This window comes from Sceloporus occidentalis, unplaced genomic scaffold (genome assembly GCF_023333645.1).
Source record: "Sceloporus occidentalis isolate IW3139 unplaced genomic scaffold, rSceOcc1.0.p SCAF_225, whole genome shotgun sequence".
NCBI classification, from domain to species: domain Eukaryota; kingdom Metazoa; phylum Chordata; class Lepidosauria; order Squamata; family Phrynosomatidae; genus Sceloporus; species Sceloporus occidentalis.
Window position 1 is genome coordinate 191,430 of NW_028317205.1, and position 18,226 is coordinate 209,655.

The 18,226-nt window shown below is 40.9% G+C and overlaps 1 protein-coding gene across 3 annotated transcripts in view; it reads right to left on the reverse strand.

Annotated features, from left to right (window-relative positions):
* The window catches only part of LOC149276760 (plexin-A1-like), a 123,523-nt gene that overhangs the window by 57,239 nt on the left and 48,058 nt on the right, over positions 1-18,226 (reverse strand). For all 3 annotated transcript variants that reach the window (XM_089503319.1, XM_089503321.1, XM_089503320.1), the window contains exons 3-4: positions 9,731-9,868; positions 1,230-1,330 (exon numbers count right to left, since the gene is read on the reverse strand). In XM_089503319.1, coding sequence (XP_089359445.1) covers positions 1,230-1,330; positions 9,731-9,868 — 239 coding nt within the window. The remainder of the gene's footprint in view (positions 1-1,229; positions 1,331-9,730; positions 9,869-18,226) is intronic.

Here is an 18,226-nt window from a genome sequence, read left to right on the forward strand (position 1 = left end):
AATCCCAAATGTAATTCCCAACCATTGAAATACGTATGCCTTAACTTGATAGGTGAGATTTAAAGGTGGTAAGAATATTTTCTATAATTTGCTGAGAGCTCTGCAGGAGCTGAGAAATACGGCAGTGGAGGAGAGCAGAATTAGCACTTAAGACTGACAGGTCTCTTGTCCCAAATATCCACGATCCCCTCTCATGCTGCGGATCAAACGGGGGCTCTCTGCCAGACCGGACACATGAAACGTTGCTTGCTGGAAAGATTGGCAGACGCGTACCTATCAACCCAATGGCTGCCAGACCTGTCCAGACATCCATATCCGAGGGGTAACCGAACCGACTTGGATGTCAGGGGTCCAGAATGCAAGTAATCAGGGCTACATTTAGCTCAGCATAAAAGAAGAAGTGGCAGAAGGAATTCACATCACTATTACCCTTAACACATTTATACCTTCACCGACCATACACCTGGGACCAGGCGGAGAACTAGAACAGGAAAGCCCTTTTTGAACCTAACATTTTCTCCATAATATGGACTTAATTCTTCCTAATGATGTGCTTGTATTTTATGATAAGATTTAATTCCGGATGCATGCAGGGATTCACAATGCAAACCAATGTTATGCTGTACTTTACCTCTATGTGTCTCAGGACAACAAACAGTTGGGTTTAGGCCATTCTTTCTGAAGCTGGAACCCCATAGTGTCCCTGCATGAGATTGTGAATGCACCCTGATTTACCAAGTGGTAAATTATTTTGAACTAAACTCTAAAGACCGTGTGGGCATCTAACATACCATCCCATACCGTCCCTCCGCCACTTCTTCCCAGATTGTTTCTTGCACAACACTTTAAGAGACTATGACCCTCATTGCTCATAAATCCAACGATTTAGGATCTATTCTCTAAACCAAGAGTTGAGGTCAGCTTTAGCCTTCGTCAGGTGTTGCTGGGCTCAGATTATTTGTGACCTGCTGGCATTAACGCACAAGTTTAGCAGTCCTTGTTGATGTTTTTTTGTCTATTTTGTAGCTAATGTAAGAATTTAGTACTCGTACGTACAATATCCTCCCTAAACCTGGTCTAAATTATTATGCATGGCTTTTCTATGTTTCTAGTGGCTGCTCACAGGAGACAAACTTCTGAATTCCGTGCTATTTAAAGCAGAAGACGAACGGCGGCTGTCACAGGTGGCAGAGAGAACCGCTTCCTCGGGATCCGTTAGTTGTACTCACGTGTTGTGGAGAACACACCATCCGCAGTGAGGGTCTCTGGAGCCAAGGCAAGTGTCACAGCTCTGGTACTGTTCGCAGCTCTCCACCGGCACACGTGTAACCTGGAACAAAGTACTCGTGTTAAAAAATTCAACACATAAAATAAAGATTCTATGAACAAGCCATTAAAAATGATGTCACCTTAACATTCACCCACCATATACACATATATTATGAGAAACTGAAGTAGCTGTTGGGAAGTAAAGTATAGGAATAACTCTTTGACTGTTTTGGTTTTTTCACCAAAGAAACGCTACCACAACCTTTACAGGCTACTTTTTATGATAGAATCCCTTTAAATGAGAAGAAATAGCCCAAAAAACATCAATCCTCTAAGACGTTTAGTGCAGTTGAAGTTCTGCAACGAAACAGAACAGTGCATTCCATGGCCGCTCGCACCACGAGTCACTGGCCCTGTAATCAGTGACCGTCGGTCTAAGCGAAGCTTCACCCCTGAGAGAATTCCACAAGTCAAAGCCCTAAATATTCAAATGTAACGCACCAGAAAGGGGCTCATTAAACCCTTAATTCTCCACCTCGGAACAACATGTGCAAAACACTCTGATAATAACTGCAATGTGAATTTCAAATGGGAGAGAGATGAGAGAGAGAGAGAGAGAAACACTAAGCGTATGCAGAGCGTGTTTGGAAAGCTGCCTAAGCAGCGTGTCTTTAAACAATAGGTCTTGCAGCTCAGTTCTGCAGTGTGATTTCCACTGACCACAACGGCGGGAAGGAAAAGCACAAGTGAAGAAGAAGGAATATTCAGAGAGTTAATTACAAAATTAACATGTTTAATGCACATCGTGGATGTTATAAGAAATATGAATAAAGAGAATTTCTGGGTCTGGGTATAACAAAGCACTTTGAGTTCCTCAACATCAAAAGATGAGCACAAGGGATGTCCAACTATGGTCTTCAAGAGCCGCAAACCCACCAAGCTTTCAGAATAAACTAGAATACAAAGACCAGTAACGCACAGGGTTATCCATTTCATTACTTGGTAAGTGGAGAAATCCTGGAAAGATTCTACTGTCATAGAACAGATAATGTCACCACCATGGAACACGCGCATCTTAACATAAACCACTAGCATTACTTAAGAAAGCCACTGTCCTAACCTCAAGAAAGTGTTTGCAGCCCAAAATACCAGTGGCATAAAAGTCCATATAGTTTGGATACAAGGACTCACTTTCAATGCCTTCCAAAACACTTCAGTTATAGGCAATATGATTAATATTAAATACTAAAACCAACCATTTGTGGGCAGATAGCTACAAAAGACATCACTTAAATAATTAGGTGCAAATTATTACAAATACAGAAAAATAATTCCTTAAAACTATTCCAGTTCACCCAGAACTAAATGCTTCTTTATTTTGCTTTGGGTAAAAGAAAAAAATCCCCAGAGTGGCCGGGTAATTAATTATACATCCTCGTTAATATTAGTTAAAAAAAATGTTTAATGTGCCAATTAAACAAGAAACGCTTGAAAGGCAATATCTAGGCAGGTGATAATTACATATAATGTCATATAGATACACATTATGAGGGCTATTAATACGAGATAAGCGGTAGTTTTCCAGGTGTTACTGTTACAACATTCCCCCCCCCACACACTCTCAAAGACTGGTTTTGAACTATGGGAGTTGTAGTTCAATAGCTGAAGAGCTTCCTGCTTGCTACCACCAACCTCATTTGGGGGGGGGGGGGACTTATTTTCAGCGAACAATATTTCAAAAGAAACATCTTGAATGTTACTGTAATTCTCTGAAACTAACATACAGAGAGTGAAACGAACCAAGTCTTCAAGCATCCTTTCATTTTCGGGTTGCCAGGCAACAGCACGGTGCGTTTGCAGCAGCACTAGTGGTTATTGTAAAAGGCTTTTAAAATATGGTTAGACGACAGAGGACTTTTGATGGAACTCAAATTCCCAACGCAGTTTAAAGATCCTGTCACTTTTGAGATTCCGCTCTCGTCAAATTAACATGCAGAAAATGTCTCGATAGGATTTAGCTTTGTTCCAGAAGTCTTTGTCTACTGCTTGTAGTGTCTTTGTGTCCTAAATCTTGCAACATTTCTTGTGAGCTCACCTCAACACTCCTTCTCAGGACATTATCGGTGTCCACCGCTGGAATAAATTAATCACCCAAACAGAACTGATGCCCCTGACCAAGGTGACCATTAGGGAAGGTCTCTTTAAGGTTGTCTACGTAGCTTTCATAAACCTGCGTCTATTTCATTGTACATGGCTGAATGGAAAAGATGTGTCAGACGGGGGTTAGAGGTACTTCAAGGAGTTAAAAAATCAAACAATTCTCAGAAACTGCTTTAAGAAGATAGAAATTGGCCTCGTTCAGCATCCGAGAGAACAAGAGAACGCAGATGCATAGCCCAAACATTGCTAAGATCACGGATCAGCTCCCCACTCAACGGCATGATCAGGAACACACGCTGATTGCATTAGCATGGAGACTAGGAAATTTCTGAAGATGCACAGTGTCGTAGGTGCAGAACCTCTACGTGTGAAGTCTAAGCTTCAGTACTATGATCTCTAAACAGCCATAGGGCTTCAAAGGCTTCTATAACCTACAGAGCGTTCCAATAAAGCGAGTAAACACCAAAAACGTTTCGACATTTACTCCAGTAGGTTTCTGCCAGCACTAATGGAAATGTCAATGGGGTCTAAAGGTAGAGTTGGAAGGAGATGTAGCAGGTGAGTGGTGGTTTTTTGCACCCTCGAGTCACTATTCATTATGAAGCGCCAACGCTGGCATGATTCACCAGCAAGAAAGACATGCATTATCCATTGAGTGAGGAGATCTTGAAGACGTCTCGCTGTTTAATAATACATAATACAGGGCTAGTCAAGCTTTTCCTGCAGCAGAAGCTCACTGGTCTTGGACCTTCTTAAAGTATAGTGAAGGCAAGGAGCTGAAACCACAACTCTCCTGCCAACTCAAATGTTTTCCAAAGGATACTGACCCTCATCATCTTATCAGGCTAAGTAGTCAGGAGTCTTTTTGCTCTTTGATTTTGCTAGCATTAAATTCACATTATGACCACGGATACGACGACACTCTATCCGACTGTAAATAAGCAAATTTGCCACAATGAGGGGCAACCTTTCAGAGAGCCGCCTATATCTTTCACAGAATATCTCCCTAAACACAAAGGAGTAAGTTCTGAACACCAGATGCTTTAATCTGATACACTAGAGTCAATGGCATTTATGAAATTTATTAATATTTGCCCGCAGGCCAGCAGGTAATTAAATTCCACATTGCAGGCTTGTGAACTAGACAGCTGTTTTCCCTTTAAGTTTTGCAGCTAGAAGTCTCGCTAACACGGAGGACTTTACATGGAATTAAAAACAGGCAATGATTAAACCGCTGTGACCATGAGGCTCCTCCGTCTATTACCCTGAGAATCCTGTCCAAAGCCAATACAGACAGCAGAAGCATTTTCATCAAAGGGACAGTAAAGGGAGCGCACCATTTTGAAATGACTAAAAAAATATCTAGTCGTTTTGGGCACAATGTGCGCCATGTAACACATGAGAAGAAAGCTGAACATGTTCGAGCACCATAAGTATCCTGATTTCTCATATACAAAGCTTTGAGTTGTCCAAAGACTCGAAAGGAGAGCAAATCAAGTTTTACACCAGTATTTCCTTTAATTTCTACAATTCATTTTAAAGAGGCCCTTTTTTCTGGCCCTTTATGGACCCCGGCCTATGAAGGTGTTCAGTTGACGTCACACTTTCCATGTCAAGAATGTGAGATTGGTGCAGCGCACGCTCCCGTTTGTCTACATAACGTCTCTCTCACTTGCATAGAAATGAAGGATGGCATTATCGAGAGGACAACAGATTACCGGGGCGTTAGAAGGACTATTTAACGAAGCATGGGATGCACAGAAATAGAGCACACAGCTGGAGTCTCAGCCTTACTAGATACAGCAACTTCAATGCATCAGTGGTCCACAAAACGAGGCTACATCATCTATCATGTAAAAGACACCTTGCGCAGCCACCTGTCCCCAAAGCCAAGGGCATCACCTGGACATTATATTCCTGCCTCGGGACAAGCAGTAGACAGCCGTAATAATCAGACTGAACCGGTCGAACTATTAAAAGGGTGTGAAGATACCCCGGGAGACATTAGTTCCAACGGCAGGGAATAAAGGACAGTAACGTCGCATTAATCTCAAACACACCAGAGAGGTAAACTCGAATGCCAACGGATCATAGACGCAGAGAATACAGGTAAACCGGCAATAGCGGCTAAAAATTAAAGACTCATAAAATGATTTCTAATGATATTAAAATGTTTGACACCTAAATTTCATATCAAAGTTCCCCAACATTTAACTTGGTTGAACCGATACATTGTATTTAGGTGTATGAAAGCAGGAGATAACCTGGAATGCAGCAGTTCCCTATATGAGTTTATTAAGGTCCACCTTAATCTGAAGGAATGACATCTGGAATTATGATACAAACAGATTAAACTATACCATACTTTTTTTTATATATATATACGTATTCTACAAAACAAAATTGCCTGCACGCGACAGGGATCTAAAATTATGACCGCATCGCCAAGTTAGTCTTACGGCTGGTACCGTTCCAACAGCATCCTCCACTTAATCCGACGGAATTGGTCACTTTCCAAACTCCTCTCGGAGGGAGATAAGGAATTTCAGAGGAGTTTATATCTGAGATTAAAATCAATGCACCAGCTGGCAGCTTTCTTCAAGTTACAAAAGACTCGGGGAAGGATGGGAAATTCGGCAAGGAACCCAAAACAAGATTAGGAATGTCTTTTCTACGGCGGTAGATAGCTGCAGCATTTATAATCCGTCAGGTTTACGGCAATTCAAACATGAAATTAAGTGTAAAAGCTGTCCACTAATGTCAAGCACGCCTGGTAATTTTGCTGAATTAACACAGGAGGACAACATGGATGGGGATTATATTGTCTCAATGTAAAGGGGGGGGGTAAGAAGCTCCAACGGAAAGGAATTAGTTGTTTTATTAAAAGAGACTTGGATGGAAAAAGCAAGATCTACAGGTAGTTTTAATTAATTAATACAACTATAAGAGAAACAGACTTGGATGGCAGATCGGCCCATGTAGTCTGCCCTTTTTTCCTGCTGTAAAGACTCAAACCTTAATCAGTCCTTGGTCTTGTCCTTATTATTCATGATAGCTTTATTCTTACCCCATGCATGTTTAAATGTTCTTACTGTATTAGCCTCTACCACGTCAGCCAGGGTGCTGTTCCACTTATCTACCACCGGTCTACTAACGCCAGTGTAGTTGCCTGACGCACTTTAAGCCGTTCTGGCATTGTAGGGGTTTCTTACATCAGACTTGTCTTGCAGTAGCTTTTCATTTCAAGGTGTTGAACACACAGGAGTATTAGAGTGCATCATTCTATCTAATGTTCCGAGCGGACTTAAGACGTATTGGGAGCGTGCTGAAGAAATCTGTTTGGTTGGATCGATACCTCTTCCAACAGGCAATCCTATTTTCTTATTCCACCGGGAACCTCGGAAGATGAAAGGATATCTTATATCTCCCGCTATTCTCTGCACTCGGGGCTCCAGAGACCCAAGGTGCAGCAGTCAGTGTGTTAGGGTTACAGGCGTTTTATTAATTGCTCCCCTATGCTTGATTAAAATCCTTCATTTTTTTATAGGCCTTCCAGCTCATTTACAACTGTGCATTTAATTACATTCTCTGCTGCTCCAAGATCAAATATTTTACTTTATTAACACAAGTTACGTTGTTACATGTGAATATATTCTCTCAATCCAAGCACCTTCAGGAGAGGTCCACGTGAGACGTGAGATTCTCCGTCTGGAGCAGCGACAGCTTCGGCAAGAGACAAAAACTCACATCTTCAAACCTACAGGCAGGGGGTGAAGGAATCCAGCCAAGGAAGAACAGACCGCAATGGGCTGTCACACACTGGTGGAAAAAAGGTTCTTGAAACTTGTGACCCCCCCCCCCAATCAATCACGTCCCCGTCAAGACGTAAACCAAGGCAGGGGAGCTGTCACCCAACTAGCGTCTCACCAAGAATCTTGCATGCATGAATAAATAGAAGAAGAAATTCTCCGTTAGGATCCATCTTACACGGCGTCTTGTTCTCATTCCACTCTCGTCATGAGAAGAGACACCCAATCATGCCACACATCTTAACGATGTTCCCTGTGCTGACATTACCCTGTCACTTGCTTACATAGTATATTTGGTATCAATATTTTTCTTTTCTTTTTTTGGAGACAGCTCCTCCGCAGTGGAGGTGTTCGCTGGAAGCAAAGCTTTAATCAACTGAGATGGTTCCTCAAGCAGAAAGACAATAGGCAAAGTTCTACAAGTTTACAAACACTTGCAGAAGAAGTGGGGGGGGGGCGCCGTGATTTAATCTGCCTATCCGGGTTTGTTACTTTCCTAGGCTACTTCTAATCCATAAAAAAGATAGAGATGCAAAATATTTCAAATGTAGCATTTTTAATTTTTTGGGGGGGGTTATTGTTTTTGAAATGCGCAATATATTAGCTTTTCTGTTTTGAATAATACTTTGTATTAAAGTCTTGAATAGCACATACTGGATATAACAAAAAAAAAGAATGGAATGGAGGGATTAAAAAAACAAAACTGTTGCAAACACACAATGGAGGCATTTAACCAAACAATTCTCTAAGGCTGTCATAACCACAAATATGCAAAAGAGTCGCCAACAGAAATAAAACAAATTTAAATGCTCATATAATCCTAACAAAACATGCTGTTAAGAACAAAAAACACATTTAGCTGGATAGTCCCTACTTCTAAAGGGGCAGTAATGACTTAAAGGGAAAAAATATATATATATCATGCCTTCTACCTCTGAGAAGACGACCGCCCGGCCCTTTTCCGAGGGAACCATCACTTATAATAATGTATGATGCAAAAATGGATTTAATAACCCGAGCTTTAAGCTGGCCCTGCAGTTTGCTCTCTCTAAGATAGATATAATCACATAGAAGCTATTTATTATAGTATTATTGGTTGCTATTTTTGTAGATGAGATTTGATGAGCTTTGTATACAAAAGCCAGTAGATGTCTTTGTCTGCTAAAAGCCACTGTTCTCCACGTGCGGACTGCGGAGTTTTGTTAAAAACAAAATACCCACGGTGCATAAAGTGCATTAGCAAAATACTTCCTTCGGCCCTGATCGTTTTATGTCGGTGTATTCCATCATCGGGATGAAATTAAGTGAGGACAACATGAATTTACATCCGTCGAAGCGGCTTGGCCAAGTGCTCGTTGTTCTGAGATCTAGCATGTCACCTATACATTTTTAAAACGTTCATTCCAGGATTTTGCCTCTTTGGAAAAAGAATGATATGGATAAAAACCAAAAATAATGATAACAACCCCTATTCGTATCTTTAATTGTACACCAGAAACCCTAAGAGGATTGTGTCTCCACCATCCACGGGTAGGTTTCCCACGTTTGAATTATTTAACCACCCAAGTGGCAAAAGGGTGAAAAATTTATTTTCCTTTTCTGTGTAGCTGGTGCCATGGGACCAGTATTATCATCTGCCGGGCGGCAAGCAAACCACACATATTGGTATTCAAAAAGTAACAAAAACGTAAAACGTAAAGCTCATAAGATAAACATGTAAACAAACAGCTGAACGTTCGTATGAAGGTGTCAATGAGCTGTTACATCAACACTCCGCGTTAGAACGTTTCCCTGAATTCTTATCCTTCAGTCAAGATGCCTTCATGTGAGACTGTTTCTTATTCACCTGGCGACAGCACAAAACTGATAGCATTAGCATGACAAAAGCCAAGCGCAAGACAATCAAGGGAAAGCAACAACCCCAATGTCCTACACATAAACTGATCCTACAGAGCCTGCCGTCCCTAGCAACAGTGAGCGAGAGAGCCAAAGGTCTCTTCTAACTACCGGCTGTATGAAAAAGACCCACATCACAGGCAGAAATAGGGGGTTTACTAAAATATGAAGGCTTTAACAGGATTTATCCTGGTTTTTTTTTGTCTGTCCTGCTCTTACATCCTAACCAGGGGAGAATTCACAACCTAGACACAAACGGCAATGGCTTCAGTCATTAAATTCATGGTCTAGCTTAACCTTCTTGACTTCGCATCTACGTCCTCACACTACCAAAACGACCAAATATTGCTGCTTAAATGGCTGGAAAAGCACTCTCTTAGGAGAATGGCAGAATCAGACCATAGAGTGTGAGAGAGAGAGAGAGAGAGCTGTCATCATTCAACAGGCAGATGATGGCATCTTGTTTACCATTAAAATATTTTCTCTGATTGTGCTGGTTTGACTGCTAGAAACCGTATAGATCAGCCTATACATCTACATGACCTGTATCATTCACGTCCAATATCATAGAGAGTTTGCACGGTTTAGTTCCTTACCTGTTTTTCTGTCATAGCATAGATATATTGTTGGTCGGGACTTAGCACCAGGTCACGCAAGATTGCGTATCCTTCATGAACCACAACGTTCTCATATTGCTGGGTGGCACGGGATGGTCCAGAGAGGTCTATCAGAATCTGCGGAGAGAGGAAAGCAGCAGTTAGCAACCTCAGAAGACTACCATGGAAAGATATGACACATCATATGGATAATATATATATTAATATACGCTTTGTTATGGGTTCTAAAAGAAGGAAAAGGCAAAGGCAGACTAATAAATTGCAATGCATCTTCTGAGATGTGAAAGTCTTTGGAGCCAAAGACCAACTAGAGGACCAAGAATTTAAGCATAAAGACAACAATAACAGAAGTCTGGATAAGGTAATGTAGGGTGTCTCCAAACGTTAAACATTTATACAGGTGGACTAAAAGGAAGTAGGTCGTTCGGTGCAGAGCAGGCGGCCGGTGAAGCTCACGTAGTACACGTAGGGAGGCCAACGTGGTCTTATGAAGCATTGGGATGTTGGGTGATGTTGCCAGGGTAACAACAAATGGATAACCCCTATTGAAACCTGCACATGTGTTCTGAATCCAGATCTGACCAATGATCGATAAGAGGCAAGTATATCATGAAGGAAAATGCAGAGATTCAAGAGGGACTGATAGGGTGTAGGCGAGGCCGGCTAGAGAGGTGGAGAGACATGAGTGGTAAATAACAGACACCAAAAAGTGGGCAACCAAACGGGGAGAAAAAAAAAACTCAGCAAAATTCTGAGTCTGGTAAGAAATGTCTTGGAGATCATGTCCACCGTCTTACTTTTCTCAGTCACAAGTGAGTTATAAACAGTCCTTAATTGCATTTGGTTCTAGGAACAAACATAGGGATTTGGAATGAACTTTTCCACTTGATCAAATATTAGTTATGTTTTTTCGTGATTAAATCCTATGTGGCAACATGTACAGAAGGGGATAATTACGCGTAAGCCCGGGTTTAACCCTTTTCATAATCAGATCTCTTAATGGAACCAAAGCAGAAAATAAGGGGGCCAAAGGCAAGGCTGCACCCCCTTAGAAAACCGCTCTTGCAAAGCACCCCCGAGGGGTCCCGGAGATCATCCTACAATTGGGAGCAGAGAGCAGAGGCTCCCCTGAGCTGCTCATTAGGATGGAAATATATGCCAACACACAAACAAATCACAGGCCTCGTTTAATTAGAGCCACGGCTTTGATTCACCGCCAGCATCCCGATAACATCATCTGAGGATTATTTTTAGGCAGTTTCACTAAACAAATGTACTTAATTAAGGGAGAGGACTCAAGCAGATTTAAAGAAACAGAGACACTGTTTGCAAACAATTCTCGTTTCCACAAATAGTTCCTGAATTCCAATGTAATTCTCTGTGAGCCGAGGAATCAATTTCATTATTTTAGCCCAAAATCTTCCAGGATTTTGAAGAACCCTTTAAATATGGCCTCTACCCATCTTTGACCTCATGATCAACGCTCTTTTATCGGCCATCAAAAGAGCTCCTTACATGCCTAAGTCACTGTACAATAAGAGGGGATAACGGGACAGGCACTTTAAGTGGCTGCCTAATGCTATATGAGCAGCCGACAGCTGGATATGACAGACCGCACGCTGCAGCACCCGATGTTGTTGGCCAGCAGCCCAACAGGCATTTGCCCCACGTATCAGATGGCCAGTCCAGGCCTCCCTGGGTCTCGCGTTTCAAAGGACAGGGATGGGGTTATATAATTTGAACATGGAAAATGGGTCGGGAGTTGAAAAAGTTCTGAAACCCCAGAACCAATTCCGAATTTCTGCTTTTCAGAGTGTTTAATGCTCCACGGCAACATGTATATAAAAACTATACACCTTAATATCTTTATGTAAGCATTGATGTTCCCAAAGAGAGCTTAAGCCATATTGAAAAGGAGGAACGTATAGTTTTTAAGTCGGTTCTGGAGTTTTAGAACTTTATTGATTTCCGACCATTTTCCATATGACGTAAGAATGTTAAAAAAATAACACTGCTCCTTTCTTCGGCTCATGTGACCCATCTAGAAGACCATGAAGGGCTAAAGCGGCCAATTAACAACTAATAAACAGACACGGCATCAGAATTATGTTCCAAACGGCTCCACAAATGAATTTTCCCTCAAATCGCCCTTCTGCGAGAAAGACATGTGTGTTTGGTTTTTTTTTCCCAATTACAGTCAGGATCAGCACAGCTGATAACAGAATAAAATGTGTCTATTAAAATACTAATTTTTTTTTCAGGCTGTTTGTGGTATGCTCAAATTCCGGGGTAATTATATAATTGAGCTATAAAAACTGCCAGGGAAAAAAAAAAAATTGAGAAAAAAAAAAGAAATGGGAGAAAACAAGACTAGAAAAAAAAAAAAAAGTAACCCTTTGGCAAGAGCTGTCAAATTACATGTCCTAATAAGTGGAAATAAAGCATTTTTTAATGTGAGCAACTTAGTTAAAGGCCCGAAATGTAGGTCAATACAGAATAGATATTTCAGAAAGAATGTTACAGTTTAAATTAGGATGTAATAATCTGCTGAAAAACACAATAGTCAGATCAAAAACATTCATTGGCCAAGCCATGATGTATTGAAATATACAACACAGTAAAATATCACCAATAACTCAAGACCGAGCTAGAAGACATCTGTGGTGGGACTTAAGTGTGGAACTGAACCTCAGCAAGATCCTCAGCAGTGTTTATTGGATGGTTAAAACACATTGAAAAATAAAGCGACACACCATGTATGGCTCAGCCTATAGACCTTTTAAATTGTAAAGTTCTACTATCTCTCCAGTGTTCTCAGTGATGCCACCATCTTTGAAGATGACCTTGCCAATGGTGCCATCCCTTCTACCTCCATCCCCAAAGCATTTCCTACTCTTGTCAGTTTTCATTTGGGAGATCCAGGGCAAAGCATTAACTTTTAGTGACCGTAAGAAGAATACGCAGGCTGAACAGTGTCCTTTAATACACATTCTGTATGTGTAATGCACCAAATGAGAAAATAAAAAATGAGAATGCACAAAACCTACACTAGCCGGTACTTAAAATAATCATAAACAAGTCCTGTCCCTAAAGTTCTATAGAACTTCGCTATCTCATTCCTTGTCTTCTCTGTATCAAAGGGGTACATATTCATGGAACAATATTGTTAACCTATAAGGGCTTGTTGATATGGAAAGGTGGATTTGATTCCGTGCTGGCACATTCTATAGGGACAGGATGCAAGAGTCCTTCTTCATGGGTCATGTGCGCTCGTAAGCATGCAAACATTTGCGTCCGTTTACCATCAATAAGTAAATGGAACATAACCCAACAGACCCAAAACCGGTGGCACTTTTTCTTTCCGAGGATCGCCCTCCCAGATGGTAGGCGCATTATAATACATACAGACACATTCAGCTGTGCGCTATGGATTAGTTCAGGCTCTTCCGTTCTTCAGCCCCCACTTGGGCATCATGCCTGGTAATAATTCATTGTTTATTAGTTTTTGGATGTGTTGCAAACTCTTGGAGTCTACTTAATTATGATTAGCCGGAATGACTGAGATTAATCGCAGTCATTAGTAACGCGTCTTTACAGTAGGAATTGGTAAAAATGACGGAGGAAGGGTTTGCAAGTGTATGGGAAGAATGCAAGAGGCTATCCTGCATCAAGGTGCCTTTTTATTACTCTTCCTATGATGGCGGCTAGGTTCCACCAACAAGAACCACTTAGAAGTACAACAAACTTATATCTTGTCATAACATAATGGTTGTTCATAGGGGGCACTTATTATACATACATGAAATACTCTGTATGCACATACCGACCTACTAAATTAAACCACTACGCAACTGGTGGTGGACACATGCTGGGCAGAGGCTTCATCTTCCAATCTAAGCATATTGGAAATCAGTCTACGCCACAACGAAGCTCTCCAACAATCATCTTCTAATTAGACACATATATATATATATATATATATATATATATATATATATATAGACTTCTTATAGACTTCTTTTCTCGTACAATGATGGAATATTTAGATTTAAAAAGAAAAAATTCAGAATTCTTGCCAAGCCTAGCTCACCCCAGCGTTCCACATTTGCTGCCGAAGAATCGGGCCGGTAAATAGCTGAAATTCTGGAATATTAAGAGCGTTTTTTTGAAGGTGTGGGGTGGGCCGCCATGCTTTTGGTTACTGCGGTGGTGGGAGGGGGGGTCTGCATTCCCCATCCTCCTGCGTTTACCAATACTTCTGCGTCCTTATCTCTCTGCGGAGGTGATTAATTCTCTGTGACTGGCAGCAGCAACAGGAGCGGGTGTTCAGGGCGGCCACACTTCAAAGCCAGCGGCTTATCTGTCTCGAACACACGCCGCAACCTTTTCAGAAAAACTCTTCACCGTTCTACAGGCAGGGAGCAGCCACAGAAAAGCGCAAGAGAAAGGGGGCTCTTGTGTGTCTGCTGCACGGCTCAGTTCCACCTACTTGGGCCAGAGGCATTTTTTGTGTGAACATGTATGTAATTCCATTTTGCCTCCACTGGGCACCTGCCCACTGTGTCTTTTGTCGTCAAACCTTTGACTGCGATGGAAAATATTTATACTTTGTGTTATCTCCCCAATGGGTGTACAATAGACATAATATTAGTCCTGTAGGGAATTAGCGTGTGCTATAGGGAAATATGGGGCTTCCAGATGCTGACAAAATGCTGCTTTTATTAAAAAAATCAAGGGTTTAATAGCCCATGAGTACTAGTGAACCAAATTGGATGAACTTGGTCCTGGATATTGGAACAGCCAATCCAAGGTGGACGCGATAATTATAAAGAAGAGGTTAGGAGAAAGAGTGGAGAGTCGATGCAACAGCCCGTCAGCCGAAGAGGTGGATGGGTCATATTAGGGTAATTTAAATTGGGGTACATGATTATCCAGAGAATATGCTGAAGGTGAAAGTAGTGCTGCAAAAAAATAAAATGTGGAATATTTAAAAAAACAAAAACAAAAAAAAAAAAAGTCTTCCATTTATTAGGATTCTCCATGCCCAGACGGTTTTGAAAAATGATAGCAATGCTGAAAGCAATAGAAACCCCAAATCTGATGTCCAGAACCCTGCGCAGACAAGCATAGTGCATTTTGGGATCTCGGATGGTGTAAAAATAAATTTGTATAGCATACCTAACAAGTATTTTTTTAATAAACAAAATTTGCTTTTCTTTCATAAACAGGGACATTTCTAAGTGACCCAAAACTTTTGAACAGTAGTGTATTCAAAAAAATAACCGGTCAAACCGATCCACAAAATAAAAAAATAAAAAATGTTTATCAACGATTTAGCAGCAAGATTTCTGCGGTGCTCCAGGGAACGTTACCTACACAAAGTAGGTACAAAGGAAAGAAAAAGCAGGTATGGCAAAGGCTATAGCGCTGGACGTTAACTAGATTGGGATTTTTAATGGTTTGCGTAATTGTGGCAGCCATCGCTTGGCACCTTAGCGGCGTTACATATGGTTATTTACTGCTGGCTGTCACGGGCAGAGAGGGACGCAAAAATGAAGAGTATGGCAGCCCGTGAGGGTCAGGCAGCCAGTTGCGGGACAGCTGTTTAAGCAAATGTTGGTCTCAAGCCACGGGACAGATGGAATTCCTTTGAACAGCTGGTGTCAGGAGGACAGAGGGTAAAGAAGCCTTAGCAGACAAGCACCTTTCCCTTGTGCAGATCCGACTCCCAGCCAGGAGCACATACTTGGCATTTAAACGCCACATTCCTCCTGAATCACAAGGAAAAAACTGCCGGCCTCGCATGATCCTCTTAATAAACTGTTTGCTGGAAAAAAACATTCAGTGTGAATAAAAGGCAGTTTGTTCTGCGGATTTATTTTCAACTTTAAAATGTATCTTTAATATCTCTAATGAGTATAAAAATATAATCATCAATAAGGATACACAGGACTCATTGGTCGCCTCTTCTGAAGCTCCAGGCAGGAAAGTTAAAAAATAAATAGTACTTTGTGTTCCTGCTTGTTTGTCAGAGATATTTTAGGTCTGGTGAAGAATGCTTGATGTTGAAGCAGACAGCGGATAACACAAAGAAAAACCACAGGAAAAAAATATATAAAAAGATATAGTCTGTGTCACGACCAGGAATGGCACATAATGACCCAAAGTAATGGCAGACATTGAGGTTTATTCACTGAATCGACACACACCATCTCAATTGATAATTCGTGATAAAGGGTAATGATCATAAAAAATTTTGTGACTTTGTGATCTATTAATAAATAATAATATGAATAAATAATGAATAAAGCCTAGTTTTGTTAGATTCTAATATTTACAATAAAAAGAGCACTCCCCACCAAAACATTATTAAGCACAAATTAACATATAATTGTTGGAAATAATAATAAAACATATAATATAAAAAAAGACAAAGAATACCATACTATGAGCCAGGAAGTCTGGGTAAAATGCAAATGAGGATAATACTCAGAGATTCCATTTTTTTTTTTCTACAGTGTATTTAGCACAAGAGCGCGGAGTATTTGTTGTGTTAATAATGGCTTTATTTGACATCTCTTGAGTTGTCTCCAGCAGACAATTCCCAACGCAGAGCTGTGAACTCCTGTAGGAAGGACTCTCACTGCATAAATCCTGAGAGATCATTCCTTGTCAGAGAAGCTTAGCTCAGTAACATATTGATTCCTGAACATAACATCCAGCACCACGGCCAAGGAGGAGAACGCAAACGGTGCAGGCTCGTTTCACATCTTATCACCGAAGTCCAAGGAGAGTCGCTGGACGTCATTTTGGAGCCTTCCTGATTCCGCTGTAGATAGGGCTGGATTCATCGTCATCTGAGAAAGTTGTTTACCCTGTTATTCTGAATCAGATAAATAACAGGTTGGTTCTAACCTTTTGTTGTCTTTATTTTTTTCCCTCGGCATCTGTCATGTTCCAAAACAGATAAAAATATTTATCTGTTTTCCGAAACAAGACACAAATCCTAAAATATTCTCAAAAGCAATGGAAACCGAGAGCGCCTCTGATGTCCGTATAAAAATCTGCACTCTTACGGTAGGCCTGGCATGTTTTATGTATAGCATTAGGTCACAAGGTCTTGAGGCTCTCATTTCACTTGCTTGATCTCCGTTTCATGGAGACACCATTGAAATCCAGAGTTCTGGAAAATGCATTTCCCCAAGACCTCCACAAAAAGATGAAAGCTTTATAGACCTCCTAAAAATGTTGACCCCCCTAAGAACATTTATCATTTGTCTTTGTTAGTGGAGAGAACCTTACGACAGGGTTGAACCTCCACACAAGTCTTCTCCTGCTTTGCCCAAGTGCCCAAAAACTGCAGTGAGAAACTCTATTTGCTCCGAGAAAAACTATTCAGAAGACAAAATAGTTGTGCTCTAGGTCTTCTGAAACTTAATAAAATCAGTCCGCTGGAATAAGAGAATGAACTTTGCTGTATTTAAGATTATGAGCCAAACATTCCAACATCTTCAGCTACTAGAGGAAAATACAATCGTTGATTTATTGAATAAAAGCTTTGGGTACTTGGGGGGTAGATTCAGGACATAACAAAAACTATACTGTCAGGCTGATTGTAATAAGGGCCCTAAACATATATTTCCATGTGAAACTGGCCCTTATAAGCTCTTCCATGAGTGTAGGGTAGAAGAACTTATTTATTTTTAAAAAACATAGATTATTCCTTTTTCTAGTATTATTCTGCATTCTGGATATTGCTTCTTTATAAATTATACCTAATTCTAGTAAAACTGCATCAGTAACCAGTCCTCAATTGGGTATGCGAGGCGGAACCTGCTTATGAGGCCAACAAAGGTTTCTAAACCTGATAGCCCCGCAGAGGAGGAGTCAGGAGGGGGAGAGGATCGGCCATTGGTTAAGCAGGTTCTGCCTCGCATACCCGAGATCGGCTAATGCAACCTAGTCCCTTAGGTACAACAGTCTCTCAAGTTTAACCCAAATATCTCAGGCTGGTAAAAAAAATAAATAGGAAAAACGTCCCTGCGGAAATACAATAAAGATCCTGGGATATGCATACGTTCCATAAAACCATATTTGTTGGAACAGTAGTCCACACTCATTTTAATGTAAAGCAAATCCATAGTGAATAATAAACTTAAAATGTCTCTATTTCTAAACAGCGTGACAGTCTATATTCACAATTTAGACAAATGCATTTTCTTAAGAAATAAATCCTAAAAGTAATGCTATTGCTGACAGAGAGGCAGCAGCTTTATGGATCTTAGATATCCTTCTCTACTTCCAGCAGTGAAAGTGTCGGTGGAATGGGGGGGAATGAGGCCAATATTCCAGTTTAAGACCCTATTAGTCTGTGTCTCCTACACCAACGAGAGGCGAGGAATGTAAATATGCCAGATTTGGATGAGAAGCCGGCGCATGGAGAGAAATTCTGTTTACTCATGGAATAGGGGCCAC